The 16,084-nt window shown below is 42.5% G+C and overlaps 1 protein-coding gene across 4 annotated transcripts in view; it reads left to right on the forward strand.

Annotated features, from left to right (window-relative positions):
- atf6b (activating transcription factor 6 beta) overlaps positions 1 to 10,587 on the forward strand; it is a 21,817-nt gene extending 11,230 nt beyond the window's left edge. For 2 of the 4 annotated variants that reach the window (XM_042077553.1, XM_042077555.1), the window contains exons 10-17: positions 2,458 to 2,540; positions 3,151 to 3,351; positions 3,624 to 3,731; positions 3,817 to 3,916; positions 9,032 to 9,099; positions 9,212 to 9,311; positions 9,677 to 9,761; positions 10,158 to 10,587. In XM_042077553.1, the coding sequence (XP_041933487.1) occupies positions 2,458 to 2,540; positions 3,151 to 3,351; positions 3,624 to 3,731; positions 3,817 to 3,916; positions 9,032 to 9,099; positions 9,212 to 9,311; positions 9,677 to 9,761; positions 10,158 to 10,423 (1,011 nt within the window). In that variant the 3' untranslated portion in view covers positions 10,424 to 10,587. Of the gene's footprint in view, positions 1 to 2,457; positions 2,541 to 3,150; positions 3,352 to 3,623; positions 3,732 to 3,816; positions 3,917 to 9,028; positions 9,100 to 9,211; positions 9,312 to 9,676; positions 9,762 to 10,157 lie in introns of all 4 variants that reach the window. The other 2 variants (XM_042077552.1, XM_042077554.1) reach the window with 1 other exon arrangement.
- Positions 10,588 to 16,084: the final 5,497 nt, after the last annotated feature.

The following is a 16,084-nucleotide window of genomic DNA, read 5'->3' on the forward strand; positions in this document are numbered from 1 at the left end:
GGGCTGTCACTTTTGTGAAAAAATCCTGTTCGATTCTTGAGACATAATTGTTCATTGAATCGATTGTAAAATCGATTTTTCATGTGTAAAGACGTTTCAATTTTCACAACTAACAGGCATTAGGACAAACGTAATGGGGGCGCTTGAATACGCACAAGCCAGCAATATTTCTGATGATTTCTTGGCGTGAAGTTTCGTGCACAATGACAAACAGGAGTGCAACATTCTCGATAAACAATAAGCAGAGTGGACTGCCATAACATCAGTGAAAAACATTACTGCAGGCTTCAACGTGGCTGCGTTTACAATTAGAAATGTCAAACAAATTTCGCCTACGTAGAACTGCACAGTTTGCATACCGCTTTGTCCTTCTCCATAGTTTGATATACCCAAACCCCGAAGTGCTTCCATATCGAACTCCTCAAGTTATTAGGGCCGATCACTCGTCTCTCTCATGTCGCAGAGGTTGATCGCGTTGTCCTCAATTCTTTGGCAAAACACCAGCAGCACAGCAGCCGATTGAAACAGCTGTTTCCGGTGCGTAAAATTGGTGGGAATTTTCTTTTTAGCTTTCGCAATGCTTACTGCTTGTTTGTGAGTTTTGTTGCATCTAGATTTTTTATTTGTTTAATTTGTTTAAAATGAATAGTGTACATATTTGGTTAAAATCGATTCCCTATTTTAGTTTTCTGTGTTGGTTGGTCCAATCGATTGTGCAATCGATTTTCGAACGTAAAGTGACAGCCCTAGAGAGAGAGAGAGAGAGAGACAGACAGACAGAGAGAATACATCAGGAATACAATATAATACAGGAATACAGGAATAAACCTAACCAATCTGAATAAAACTCACAAATTCATGAAGGCAACCTACATTACGCAATGGCAAAATGAAATTCACTCCAACAAAAAACTGGGCAGCTACTGTCAATTAAACAGAGAATACAAACTAGCAAATTATCTAGTAACACTGAAACAACCTCAAAGAACGCTACAAAAAATCATGGCAAGAAAAACATCAACGCCTATGCAAGTACTGTGACACAATGGAGTTTGAAGATGAAATACATTTTCTGCATAGGTGTCCCATTTATCAATTACTGAGAAATGACTTCTATGCAAGATTTAGTAGACACAATAAACAATTTATGTCACTAGATGCTAGTTCCAAAATGAAAATCCTCTTAGGACAGGACACAAAGACTATTGAGCTAGCAGCTCAGTTTGTGTATATGTGCCACAAATTAAGGTTAGAAAGCACATACGCAAGAACAGATTCTCTCACCTCTCCACCACCTTAAATCCTATTCAATCCCATCTCATCTAGAACTATAATTTCTAATCTTTTTATTATTATTATTATTATTATTTTATTTCTTATAATTTATTTTATTATTATTTTATTTATATTTATTTACTTTTTTTATTTGTTTATTCTTACTTATTTTCATGCTCTTTGTTTCCTCACTAACTTACTTATGATTTGTATGCTTTGACAACACAAGTGCTCTTGTTATGTCAATAAAGCTTTTTTTGAATTTGAATTTGAGACAGAGAGAGAGACTGAAAGACAGAGAGAGAGCAGACCCAGTAGCTGTATTCTAATCTAGAGCAGGATTGTCCCAGGTGTCTGAGAGGCTCCCACTGGGCCGTGGGCTGGTTAATTGGAGGAGACGCTTCCCACAGGACACACTGCTCAGGGAAAACAAAGCATGGCCCAGAGAGCCACCGCTGGGCTCTGCTGATGCCCGCTTACAGAGAGAGATGCCCAGGGAACACAAAGCCACCGCTGGGCTCTGCTGATGCCCGCTTACAGAGAGAGATGCCCAGGGAACACAAAGCCACGGCTGGGCTCTGCTGATGCCCGCTTACAGAGAGAGATGGTGTCAGCACGGTCCAGACCGAATGAACCTGCCTGAATGAGGGCGGTTAGGTTGGGAAAAAAAGGAGAAAAGGCTTCGCTTTCAATAATCTTTTTATTGCACAGAGACACGCTTTTGCGTAGTGCCTTCTTCGATGTGCTGAAGAGAATGAATGTTGCACACCAATCTTAAATACCCACACACCCAAACACCTTTTCTCCTTTTCAGATTACGTCTAAGTTTGGCCCAACACAAAAAGACAAAAAAGACAAAAAGAGTCTGGGTGAAGCCTGCTCCTACCCTTGAATCCAGACAGAATGAATGGGGGGGTGGTTGCTGGCCCTGACTGTCTGACAGAGCGCTCTGTATTCATTGTTGAAAAAGACCCTCATTTGTTAAAGATGGATAAATGTGATCAATGCTGTACTTGATCTATATACCATAGGTAGTCTAGTTTTGTTCTGCAAGTGATGGTTCAGTGTGCGTGCCTGTGACTGTTTGAGTTTTGGGGCTTTTTTTTTGTTTCTATTTCGATTTGTCTGGTTTGGTTCAGACACCTGACACTCTTGACGCCTGTTTGTGTGTTGCGGTGGCAGGGAGGGGAATCAAACAACAACAAGAGGGCGGTGTGTGTGATGGTGGTGCTGCTCTTCATCACCTTTAGCTTCGGCCCCGTCAGGTACCACTGCTCTCCTTTACCTGTCTGTCTGCCTGTGTGTGTGTCTGTCTGTCTGCCTGCCTGCCTTTCTGTGTCTGTCTGTGTGTCTGTCTGTCTGTCTGTCTGTCTGTCTCTGTCTGTCTGTCTGTGTGTCCCTGAATTCCACAAACATATTCTGACATTAACAAACAGTTTTGCTCTCTTTGTCATGCAAGGTTCTCTGTGTTGCACATTTCTTGCTTGTGATTCCTTAAGGCCAGCCTCCTACTAACCCTTAACCCTTAAAGGTGTAGGTTTTTGAACATTCTAAGTTCCGCAACAATTGAAGGTTCTAAAATTCTATGTTGAATTCAATGAACCCAGATATTCTTTAGAACGTTCATTTCTCAACATTTCCGTCACACCAGTGTGACGGTACTCCTTTAAGGGTTAAAGGTGTAGGTTTTGAACATTCTAACATAAGATTCCGTTCCGCAACAATTGAAGGTTCTAAAATTCTATGTTGAATTCAATGAACCCAGATATTCTTTAGAACGTTAATTTTCCAACATTCTTTAAGGGTTATCATCAGCTGCATCAGTACTCCAGATTAAAGAGTGACCCCAGAGTGTGTGTCGTCTCTCTCCCTCAGCATCACGGACAGGAAGTTGGAGTCGGCCTTGCAGGACAGCTTGTCCGCCCACACGGGGAGGCACCTGCTGGAGTTTGAGGACGAGCAGGAGCTCAACCAATCCCGCGTCAGTGTGAGGACGCCGCCGGCCGAGGGGACACTCGCCGAAGAGGAAGGTGGTCAGGACAGGTGGGGGGCGGACACTGACCCCTACCAGTTCAGGTGCGCCAGTCTTCCAAACCCACCTGGTGGCATACGCAGTGTAGCCCACGGTGTTCATCACAGGTCTTATGGAAGGCTATTGTGTGGTGTCTGATTTTTGCATGATGCTAGGCGACAGTGAGTGCTTTGAAAGACACTGTGAATCATTTTATTTATTTATTTGTTTATTTACTTTCTTTCTCAACAATGTTGTTCCTGTGTGTGTTTACTTGTGTGTTTGTTGTGTGTGTGTGTGTGTGTGTGTGTGTGTGTGTGTGTGTGTGTGTGTTTAGGAACCTGAGTAGTGTGTTCAGCGACATGAAGGATTTGGTTCTGCAGGACATTGACCGCTACTTCAACTCTCCTGACTGCAGACAGTTCAACCGCTCCGAGTCCCTCAGGTACAAACACACAAGTACACACACACACACACACAAGCAAGCAAACACACACTGCTGATGCTGATTTGTGTGTGTTCTGCTGCAGGCTTGCTGATGAGCTGCGAGGCTGGGTACATCGCCACCAGATCGACCGCACCAAATCTGGAGGGAAGCCCAAGATAGTCAAAAAGCCCAAAGTAGCACAGGTATGTATGCCAAACTCCCACACACCCACCCACTGCTTCAGCAGGATGTGGTCGTTCAAAAAGCCCCAAGTCACAGAGGTGTCGCATCAAACCACCGCACCGCACAGCCACCCGCTTCCTCAACAGGATGCCACCTTCTCACTTCTTCTCACACTCAACAACATTTACACTCCACCAGACGTGTAACCAGATTTACACTCCACCAGAGGTGTAAAAGTACGGCTACACAAAGTAAAAGTCCTGCCATGTTTTTGTTACAGCCATTTACTTAATCAGCTGATTCTAATTAGCAATTAGCACAGCTCTTTAGCCAGGTCCAGAGCCATAGAAAAAGAGAGTTGCGACACTCTGTGAAGTCGCCGACACGCGGTCACGTGGTTCACGTACGCTTCAACAGTTCCAAACAGCTCTTTGCGTGTCGTGTTATTTCAATCGGATAGACAGCAGCGAGTGCATTATTGAACGGGAAACATTACAACAAGCCAAAAACGAGTGTTATTACGTGTTAGCATGCTTACATTATAGTGTCAATTACATATTGCGAGTGTAATTGGTCTGCAACATCGATCTAAAACATGTTCTTTGGTAGTTCTAACATTGAACGTTTGTTTCCTTGCTGGACATGAGTGTATTTATATCCAGTGTCCTTTTCAGTTTGTTTGGTGAGATGAAGATGAAGGTGCCCCCCCCCCCCCCCCCCACCCCAAATCTACCACACAACTTTGATCATTGTAAGACTAGCAATAAACGTCTATCAAATATATAAATATATGAATAGCATATGAACATATGAATAGCATTCAGTAGCCTAACAGCTTAAATTTTAAAAGTTTGATCAATGCATTAAATCTGTTCAGATCTTTTAGAGAAATAGCATAAAGGTGGCCACCACACAGCCTTGCTAACATTTTAAGACTAGCCATAAACATGTCAAAAACACATAGGCTAAATAAGAATCAACAACAACTTAAATGTGAAAGGTTTGATCAATACTGCAAGATAAGACACCCACTGTTTCAATTTCACACTTGTAACTCAATCAGCAATCAACTGTTTCAATAAAATACTTATAACTTGTATTTCAGCCGGCTGGTGAGACTACAGCATGAAGACTGATACATGTTAGGTTTTCAATAGATTTTTTATTAAGTTTTAAATGTGTGTTTAAAACAAGAACAGGAACAAATGCAAAAAAGAAGGTATGGTGACACTGCAACATAAAAAGGAGGTCTGACACTCATTTAGGTTTCCAAAAAATAAAAAGATTTCCGTTTCCAAAGTTTGAACAACAATTGTGTGTGAACTACACAAAAGACACAATGTGGAAGGAATGGATAGCTCTCCATATACTCTGTACACCTATAAGAGGGACATGGTAAAGAGGATGCAACATATTTGGAAGGTGTGGAAGATGCTGGATCAACACAACTCCCTTTGGGTAAGGGCCCCATTGTGTGGACCTCAAACATAAGAAATGATCTTATCTGACCATTCCACTCATATATAGCACACCCTTCTTGTCCTCTGCATCCTTGGTCCTGGATAAGCAGAACAGACACAGTGGAGAATGGAAGGAGTGAACAGAGCAGGTAAAACTTTGTGTATACTTGGGACAACACATTAAGTAATTAGCAGAAACCTAAGCAAGAGGCCATCTCCAGCAAGAGTTTTACATAGGCTACCCATACACAGCCAACTATTTGCAAGGCTGGGGGTGCCACAAGTCCACACAAAAACTATAACAATAACAACATGAAGAATAATTTTGTTGGGGATTACTTTCAGAGTGACCTATGCCCTATTAACCTGACTACACTTTTCAGTTATCCAAAGAAAGACATTTTGTCCTACTTACAAAGATCACTACCTAATGAAAGGCAATGCCCTCTTGTCACGTCAGTCTCTTCCATGCAAACTTCGCTATGTATTTGACAAATTACTTGGCAGACAAAGCAATCAAAATTATTACACCAAGAACACCAACACGAAATGTAAAATTACTGAAAACTAAATGAACCGAAACCTGAAATCGATTATCAGTTGGAGCAAAAACTCCTACTGTAGGCTACTATACAGATGCCACACTCGCCTACCGCTTGTTCCACTGCACTGTCCCTTTGTTACAGTGATAGTGGCACAGGACTGGGCTGGCAAGGGAAGAGCCACGCACCAGTAACAATAACAATAACTTATAATAGTCTAGGTTTTGCTCCTACTGCTTCCCCTGAAATTCATAACTGAAATCCCCTCGTTCTAGCCTGGCGGGCCAACCTATATCATTGAAATGTATAGTCTGGAATCGAGCCATTCACCTCGCTTAATCCAAGGGGCGGGCAGAGAATTGTCTTTCAAACTGCCTAGGCATGCAATAGGCCAGCGCTACGACCATATCCGTATCCGGTCGGCAAAACGGCAAATACATCCTTCTTCGAAAGGAATGACTTAAGTGCATTGTGTTGCTCAACTTTAAAAGAAAAGCACAAGTCCAACTCCTCCAAAGTTGACGCCAATGCCGATTCAAACAACCGCTCTTCGTTCGCCATAGCCACCTTCCTTGTTGTTCACCGTTGCAGGACTGTCGTTATCCTGTTAAGCCCGCCTTAAGATTCTAACAAAATAGAGTGCTGTGATTGGATAACATCCACGGTGTTAGCCAATACAAATTCCTATGGTTTGCTACTAGACGTACAGGCTGAGCAAATTAATTTGCCGCCGCTAGGGTGCGTCTAGATTTCTAGGCTACCCTCGTTCACGAGTCGTGGACACTAGCCTACTTCAGCCCACGGTTCAGTTCAATAACGCCATAAAACTCGCCATCTAGCAAGCTAATCTATATCAGGTTTAAAGACAATAATCACATTCATTTGCTCCATTTTTCACCTGAAAAGCGTTAATCACAAACCCATTGATAACCAGCACATCTGAATACCATGAGTTACCATGCTGAATGAAATGTATTTTATCAAGATAAAGTTTGTGTTCCCCCTCATAGCATATATCGTTAACACTATGTATGCGAATGAGCTGACTAGCTAACGTAAGCTAACGCAATCAAGTTTGAAATATATAGTTCTAGCAGTATAAAAATCTTTTGACAACCAACCTATAATCTAAAGTTGCCCTACTACAATAGGCCAACCAAATGTGTTTTGTCTGAAATTCATTATTGACATAGGAACATTATCTTTAAGCTAGCCTCTCTCCACATCAAGGTTTGCAGGCTAACTTTTAGCTTTGAAATTTCGGTCAACATTTAAGCATAAATATCAGTTAAACAAGCAGCACATAAACCTCAAAGAACAATACCAGTATCTACTAGTGCAGTTGGTATAGGAAATGCATATGCCAATTGAAAAAACGTCGTACCTTCGTCTACTTACCACTGACAATATCAGGCAGAAAGCAATGGAAGTCAATGGGGCTAAAGCCGTGAATGTAGATAGATAGATAGATACTTAGATACTTTATTGATCCTGAAGGGGAAATTCAAGAATGTCAAAATGTCAAATGTCAAAGTTAGGAACTTTTGAGCTCTGCATAACGCCAAAGTAGCCTGGAAAAAGCGCTGCCATTGTTTCCTATGGAAGTCTATGGGAGTGTCGCCACTCTGTTTTTCTACCGCTCTGGCCAGGTAGAGTAGCCTGACGAGCCAGACCCACATCAAAATGTAGGGTCTGGGCACTCACCTTTCGCAGTGCTCAGTCCGAGGGGCGGGATAATCAGTTGTCTTTCAAATTCCTTCTGCACGCAATAGGACAGCGGCAGCGCTATGAGTTCCATGAGTTTCCCACCAGCGGAGCTAGTTGGCTAGTTCAAACGTTTGCCAACTTAATAAAAGCTTAACTCGTGTCACACTGTTCGCCAGCAGCAACATCCATCTTATTTGTTTTCAAGTAGCAGGGAATTCAAGCCAAACCGTTGCAACTCTGCCATCAATCATTATGTTAAGCCCACCTAACGACTCTATACACAATTTCATTGGCCTGATTAAGTTTCGATTTCTGGAGCTCACAAGCCAATGGAGAGTCGCTAGACTAGCCCTGGCAGCAAATGTAATTTGGGGCGCGTCTAGATTTCTAGGCTACAGGTAGAGCGGCTAATTAGCGAAATCACCTGTGCTTAGTGCACAGGTAGAACCAATACATGGCAGGAGTTTCACTTTTTACATCTCTGCACTCCACACATTTACACCTACTGATTAACTAAACGCATAACGTAGCTCACCAAGGGCATCAGATTGCTAACATCACACACACATCAGATCACTCTAACATCTCACATCACACAATCAGATCACTTTAACGTCATCACACACACACACACACATCAGATCACTCTAACATCATCACACACACACATCAGATCACTCTAACGTCATTACACACACACATCAGATCACTCTAACATCTCACAATCAGATCACTTTAACGTCATCACACACATCAGATCACTCTAACATCATCACACACACACACACACACACACCAGATCACTCTAACATCATCACACACACACATCACACACACATCAGATCACACAATCAGATCACTATAACGTCATCACACACACACACATCACACACACATCAGATCACACAATCAGATCACTATAACGTCATCACACACACATCACATCGCTCTAACATGTTACATCAGATCTGAACAGGTAGCCCAGTTTGACAGAGCACTGGCGGCAAGTGTTGCCCATAGACAGTAAGGCGTTTGGCCCCAGCAAGTGTTGCCCATAGACAGTAAGGCGTTTGGCCCCAGCAAGTGTTGCCCATAGACAGTAAGGCGTTTGGCCCCAGCAAGTGTTGCCCATAGACAGTAAGGCGTTTGGCCCCAGCAAGTGTTGCTCATAGACAGTAAGGTGTTTGGCCCCAGCAAGTGTTGCTCATAGACAGTAAGGTATTTGGCCCCAGCAGGACGTGTCCCTCCTTCGGCGTTGTTCCCAAGTTTTCATATTCGGGCCCGACACTGAAAATTTGTCGGCTATGACAAAATCGCGGAAAAATCGTCTGAAATGGTGTAATCTGTATAGGCCATTCGATGATTGGCTGAAATGGTGTAATCTGTAATCTGTTGATGATTTTCCCTTTCTCTCTCCCCTCAGCAGAAAACTCAGCACAAGAAGACCAACTTCTCCCGATACCTTCCCATTCAGGCACACAGATCCATTGAGAGGTGACAAAAAACTACAATTCCCAGTTATATGCCAATAATTTAGCTTCAGATGGCCAGCTTCTCTATTGACTACTGATCTTTAACCTCTGACCTTGTGGCCCTGCCTTCACAGCCAGCTGCAGGTCTTCCCAGGTCCTGAGATTAGCTACAGCGAGTTCCTGGACGCCATCGACCGACGCGAGGACACCTTCTACGTGGTGTCCTTCAGACGGGTGAGGCGCTGAACTCTGACCCCACCCTTGCTGTCTCGTAGGACATTGTGTATAATAATCCCCACCCCTGCTGTCCCATTGGATGTTGTGTATGTTTATATCCACCCCTCCAGTCCCTGCTGTCCAATTGGATGTTATGTGTATCAATCCCGCCCCTCCCGTCCCATGCAATGTTGTGTGTTATGCCCCGCCCCTCCTTTCCCATTGGATGTTGTGTGTATCAATCCCGCCCCTCCTTTTCCATTGGATGTTGTGTGTATCAATCCCGCCCCCTCCGTTTCCATTGGATGTTGTGTGTATCAATCCCGCCCCTCCTTCTCCATTAGATGTTGTGTGTATTAACCCCACGCCTCCCTGTTTCACAGGATCACCTGCTGTTGCCCGCCATCAGTCACAATAAAACGTCGCGGCCCAAGATGTCTCTGGTCATGCCTGCCATGTCCGTCAACGGTGAGCTGCTTCTTCTGGGCATTATGTGTTCTGTTTGGTGGACACTTACAAATACAGATAAAGTGGATTCATTGTTTTACTGCATGGCTTTTTAAAATGTTTTTTTTAATGCCTGTTTCGCAAAGGTACGCAAAATTATTTATTTATACGATTACTCAATTAATCAATGAAATAATCGCTAGAATACTTGATTCCAAAAAGAATCGATAGATGCAGCCCTAGTAGGGTTAGGGTTAATGTATGTTCCGTAGAGGTAGGGTTAATGTATGTTCCGTAGAGGTAGGGTTAATGTATGTTCCGTAGAGGTAGAGTTAATGTATGTTTCCTTCTTCCTTTCTCTTTCTTACTTCCTGTCTCTTTCTCTCTGTCTCTCTCTCTATCCCTCCATTCCTGCAGAGTCTCTGTATAACTCATCTGGAGGCTACGAGATGATGATGCAGGTGGACTGCGAGGTGATGGACACGCGCATCGTCCCCATCAAGGCCTCGGCCGTTCCCCCGTCCCTGCGCGACCCGCCCCGGCCTCCTCCCGCCCACCATCACCACGGCAACCACACCTCCCTCAAGGGCCGTCACCACGCCAACGGGGCCGCGTCGCCCCGGCAACCCTTACCTGTGAGGAGGAGGGGCTACCTCCTCAGCCAGGAGGGAGCAGAAGTGTGAGGAAGAGAGGGATGAGAAGTAAATGTGCAAGAGTGAAAAACAGAGTTTGTTTTGGCAACGCAGGATGGAAAGAAATCCTGTGGATATAAAAAGTGAAGGTTGCTCAAGACTTAAAAAGAAAAGTTTTTTTTTTTTTTTTTTTTTCGTTGTTATTTTCCCCCAAAGCAAATAGCAGAGTACCAAGTGGTCGCCATTACCGATAGGCCTACATTCCACATTCACCTGAAAATCCAGAGTCCGGGTTTAGAGGCAGTAGCCCCAGTCACATGCAATCTGAAAGCCGGCCTTCGCCTGTAATCTCCCCCTTCAGACCAAACGCATACAACTCAACAGGACACGGTCTCGTATATTATTTATTATAAAGTGCTTTAAATCTCCTCTTAAATATATGTATGCGTTAATTCCAGTCCCATCTTTGGCAGTGTGCTGCACTTCCAGACCTTGACAGCACAGTAGAGTGTGGCGTTTGGCCGTGCCGTAGGTGGCCGTCAGGGCAGGGTGGCGTTCGTGTCGGGGAGTGTAGTCCGAGCGCTCCTGTGGCAGGGTGGTGTTCGCATCGGGGAGCGTAGTCCCAGGGCTTCTGTGTAGCCTGTGTTTGTATAGTTGCTCTCAATACTGTGAGGTGTTTTGATTTTGTTTTTGTGTTTTGTTTTGTCTGTTTATGTTTCGATTCTTTTATACATGTATTTTGTTACTTTGTAAATGGCTTTTATATTTTTTTTTGGGGGGTGGGGAGTATTTAATGTGACCATGTGCTTTAAGATAGTTGTATATATTGGTGATTTTTTGTTTTTATTTTTTCTATTTTGTACATGATTCAGTTAAATTCTGATCTGTTGTGTTGTATTGCTCCTGTTCAGTCAGGCATGCAGGGGCTGACTGCCTGCACATATAGTACCTGCCCTATAAGACCGGAGGTCTCGGGCACCCTGCAGCACACATTCTGAGGTAAACTCTGCAAATTCAGGCAGAGACACACTGGCACACCGACATTTGTCAGTGTAACATTGATATCAACTTCTAACAAAAAGCATCAGATGTTTCAATAGGCTCAAAACCCAGGCATGACCTATATTCATTTGGAATATACTACCATCACCAAGCAAGTCCAACCTGTAAGGAGATCAGGTTTAACATGTTGATTTTGGAGCAGGCATCGCAAGCGTCTGATCTGTGCCTGAGGATTTGTGCGTTCAGATCTTTAGTGTAGAAGGACGTTAGCATTTATAGAGCGTTGGACTCCGTCTGTAGGGCAGCATATGAATTAATCACTCAGCTCTGCTGCCAGATGCCTCAAATTTACCTTTATAATCATCTGATAATATAGTTACAAGAAGGTTTTTCTAGCACCTCTTAATTATATGCATTTTTACAGCAACAAATTAAGCAAACAAAATATTTCAATTACAGAATTGAATTTCAATGAGGTACTCTGTAATGTTGCAAATATTATGTAAAATAAGAGTTTGTCATTTATAGTAATTCCACTCTGTTAATATCAGTTGTTTTTTTGTCCATTAGCTCTGTAACTCTCCTGTTTTTCTCCCTTGATTGCCAGACTTTGACTAGATGTACGGGAGAACTGTAGGTTTGGTGAGTGCCAAACCACACAAGCAGACATGTGGGTGACCATTTCAGTGCCCCGTTGTGTTCTGTTCAGTCAGTTTTGTACTGTGTAAATGATTATCTACTTGTTATGAGGAAAGACAGAATGGCAGAATTTGTGGCTATAAAACTGTATTTTATTTTCACCCATGTGGGGTTGAAGTTTTTTGTTTTTGTTTGTTTGTATACGTGTGATTGAGAGATTGTGTGTTTCTGAGTGTGTGTGTATATGGGTAAGTGTGTACGTCCATATTTTGATTCTGTTCTAGCGTTTTGCTTGTTGGAGAAACGTATGACATTTTGAATCCTTAGTGAGTAGTTCATGAACGTAGACATTCCCTCCAAAATCCACTGACACACACACAAACACACCCTTCAAACAAATCATATGTGTCCTGATTGAGACTTAATGGGTTTTGTTGAAAGAGTTCTATAATATTATGTGTTCACTCATTTTCGCATGGAGTCCGAAGGTTTGTTAGAGAATTGTAAATATATTCAGAACCCCTGTGTCATTTTTTTACATAATTTTACTATTTAAAAGATTGCTTTTCATGAAGAGTCCAATTTAATTCTTTTTTTTCTTTGATTGTACAAGACTTTTGAACTACTGCCTTTTCTCTTTGTAGAGGATAAAAATAAAGATTTAAATAAAATAAATATTTAAAAAGCTAACCGTGTGATTTTGAAAAGGAGAGTTGCCACAGCTTGCAAATCTCCAAGTTGACAAGTTCTTTGCAGCAGTAAGTTTTTTCATAATGAAAACCCCATAAAGTTATTTTGTGACACGTTTCAATTAATAGTATGTGACTACCTGTTTTGAAGTTGTGATTGTGTTCTTGGAACAGCAGTGAAACCCACAAAGATGTCATCTGTCCTAGTACTCTCAGCACCTGCCTGTTGATCAATACAGTAAGCGTGTGCTGTTTGTGAGTGCGGGGGAGACGGGCCCATGAGACAACATGGCAATGTCCATTTGTTTATGCAAATCCCACTTCTAGTCAACGGCTGGATGGTTTGAAATGGATGTAGTCCAGTGAAAATGTGACACTAATCTTGTGAAAGCTAGCTTTCCCTCTAGAAGTACAGATGTGTACGTTTATCGAAAGTTAGTGGGTTTTTTTTATTTGTGGTTTTAGGATGAGACTGATGTTTGCTCTTTCTGTTCTGTTCAAAGTAACTCTTAAAGTAATGTTGCTAGGCAATGTTCCGGAGTATTTTTTGCCTGACCCCCCACCCCCATTGACACTGAGCAACTTTTTCCAATAGGGAAATTTTCATGATTCAATCGGAACACTTGGAACCGGTTTTGTGGTTGCCCATCAACATTGCTCAAAAAACTGTCTTGTGTATCATAAACTTTATGCTGCCTCTCCCACTTTTTCAACTGTGGTTTGGACAAGCCCTTTTGTAGTTACTAGAAAGGTTCAGAGGTTTTATATTCTACAAAGGTCACATTTGTATCATGGACAAGTGAGTACCTTGACCCACACTTGTACCTTGTCACCTTTGGTCCCAATGCCCCACTGGTGACATACTGCACTGCAGGATTACTGTGACTTGTGCAGGTCTTGGAAGTCCGGGGAAGTATGGAATTATGAAGTACTGTTTTCCACCCCTGGAAAGTATGCAAATTTGTGTTTGTGAAGTAGAGTCAGGAAGTTTTGGTCATAGAAATATGTACATTTTTTTACACAAAAAAAACTCACTATGCACAGAATATATCAAAGCTCACAGGCCCCCCCACTGCATTGGAGGACAGGACCTACTATGCTACTCTCTCTCTCTTCCTGACACCTTTCCTTTCTTCCTCAGAGCGAGAACAATAGACGAGGTCACACTAGAGACTGCTGCCCTAACTCATCTATGACTTTGTCACAGTATACCATAACTGACCAGGCTGACTGACCACAGGTTCACACTTCTCTACAATTTAGATTGTAAATATGTCATCCTCGCTCTGTCCCTCCAGATCTATACTCACACATGTTTACAGACTGACTTGCAGGACATGAGCTGACATCAGAGCCCTTCAGCAGCAAACTGTCTGACCGCTGCGTATGCACTACTGAAACATACTATACCTACTGCTCCATATACTATACCTACTGTAGCATACTATACCAGAGACTTTCTAATGAGGAGACACAGCACTCAAAAAATCCTCCATAGAAATGCATGGGGTTAGTTTGTAACGCCAATATGGCCGTTACTACACATATCCCACCCCTTCCTCGGCAAAATGTCGACATGTGAATACATTGAGTCAATCATGTGGTGTGATGTGAATACATTGAGCCAATCATATGGTGTGATGTGAAGACATCTTCCCAATCATGTGTTGTGAACTCGCCGCTGGAGCAAGATTGGTGTCATGAAGCCTTGCACACCGCAGTTCGACCCAAAGACTGTGCCCGATGAGTGCCCATAAAACGTTGGTATATGGCCGCCGAGTGGAGGGACTTGCCTATTAAAAGGACTTTGACTATACCTACTACAGCATATACTACACCTACTGCTGCATATACTATACCTACTGCAGCATACTATACCTACTGCAGCATATGCTATACCTACTGCAGCATATATACTATACCTACTGCAACATACTATACCTACTGCAACATACCTACTGCAGCATATACTATACCTACTGCCAGACATGTGGACTCGAGTCACATGACTTGGACTCGAGTCAGACTCGAGTCATGATTTTAATGACTTCAGACTTGACTTGATAAAATTCGGCATGACTTGCGACTCGACTTGGACTTGAATACTATTCACTCGAGACTTGACTCGGACTTTGCCTCTTTGACTTGTGACGACTTGACATGTCTCGAGTCAAAAACTAAATTTCCTGATCGTGGACCAGTCACCCCAGAGATGCTTTCCTAAAAAAATAAATAGCGGAGACAAGCGGCCAGTCCAGAGCACAGTTCAGTGCTGCCGCTACCCCCACATGCGTTACGCACTGTGTGTAGGGCACGAAGAGACAGAGAAACGACCAACATTTAGCTAATAACTAGTAGCTTTACTGCAAACTGATTTGCACTCTTGTTAGAGAACGTTTACAATGTCAAAATGCACCAACAGCATGTTACATAAAGATGATACTTTTCGAGTCCTCTCCATTAAGATCCAACTTGAACTTATGCTAGCCTACTCCATTTAATTGAGAACCCCATCTAAGCACGCATGAGAGGGAGATAAAACGAGTGGCAGGTTCCAGCTGGCTTGTCATTGTTGATGATGATTGATATTTTCTTTTAAATATAAGAAACGTATAAAAGGAAATCATGAAGGCAACAAATACGAGATTAGGGGAAATTGCGGATTTATCCGGTTCTCACTACTGTTATAAACTATGAGATCCAGGTCACTATGACATAGGCTGCACTCACTGTGATTTGGAAAGTGGACAAGAATATGAAGAGTTGTCTTTGCCTTTGTTTAATGGAAATGGTGAGTCTTGAAGTAGGCCTATTCAATAATTTGTTTACATGAAGCACATTGATATGCCGATTGAAACGCATTCCACTCAGCTAGCTAGGTGGCTACTGGCTACCAGGCTCATAATTCACATTTAATTGCAAACAGAAAATGTCAAGCAAGCATCATGTCATACATGCATCTATTTCCAAAGGAATGAAAGCTGTTTGTGCCAACTTAATATAATGCTTATCATTGTTAATATTGTGCTATTCATGTGGCACAAACAATGTTTGAGTTTGTGGACTAGCCATAGGAATGGAGCTGGTAAAAAAGATCATTATGAGAATGTGTGGACAGTGGCACACAATGGGCTTAAAGTGACAGTGCACCATTTACAAATGAGATAAACAGCATCACATGTGTAGTATTTCTTAAGAAATTAATACTTTAAAACAAAATTACTGTGTCATTATTATCTTTTAAATAATATAAAAGTGTTGACCTTGGCTTCCCTTATGAGTCGCCACTGGCAGACAGCCTAATAAATTGTTTGCAGGCAAATCTGTGGCCTAGCGCAGTGAAATGCCATCAGTCAAATTATTACTCATCCTTACAGTGGGC

Source organism: Alosa sapidissima, chromosome 21 (assembly GCF_018492685.1).
Source record: "Alosa sapidissima isolate fAloSap1 chromosome 21, fAloSap1.pri, whole genome shotgun sequence".
In the NCBI taxonomy this organism is placed as follows: Eukaryota; Metazoa; Chordata; class Actinopteri; order Clupeiformes; family Clupeidae; genus Alosa; species Alosa sapidissima.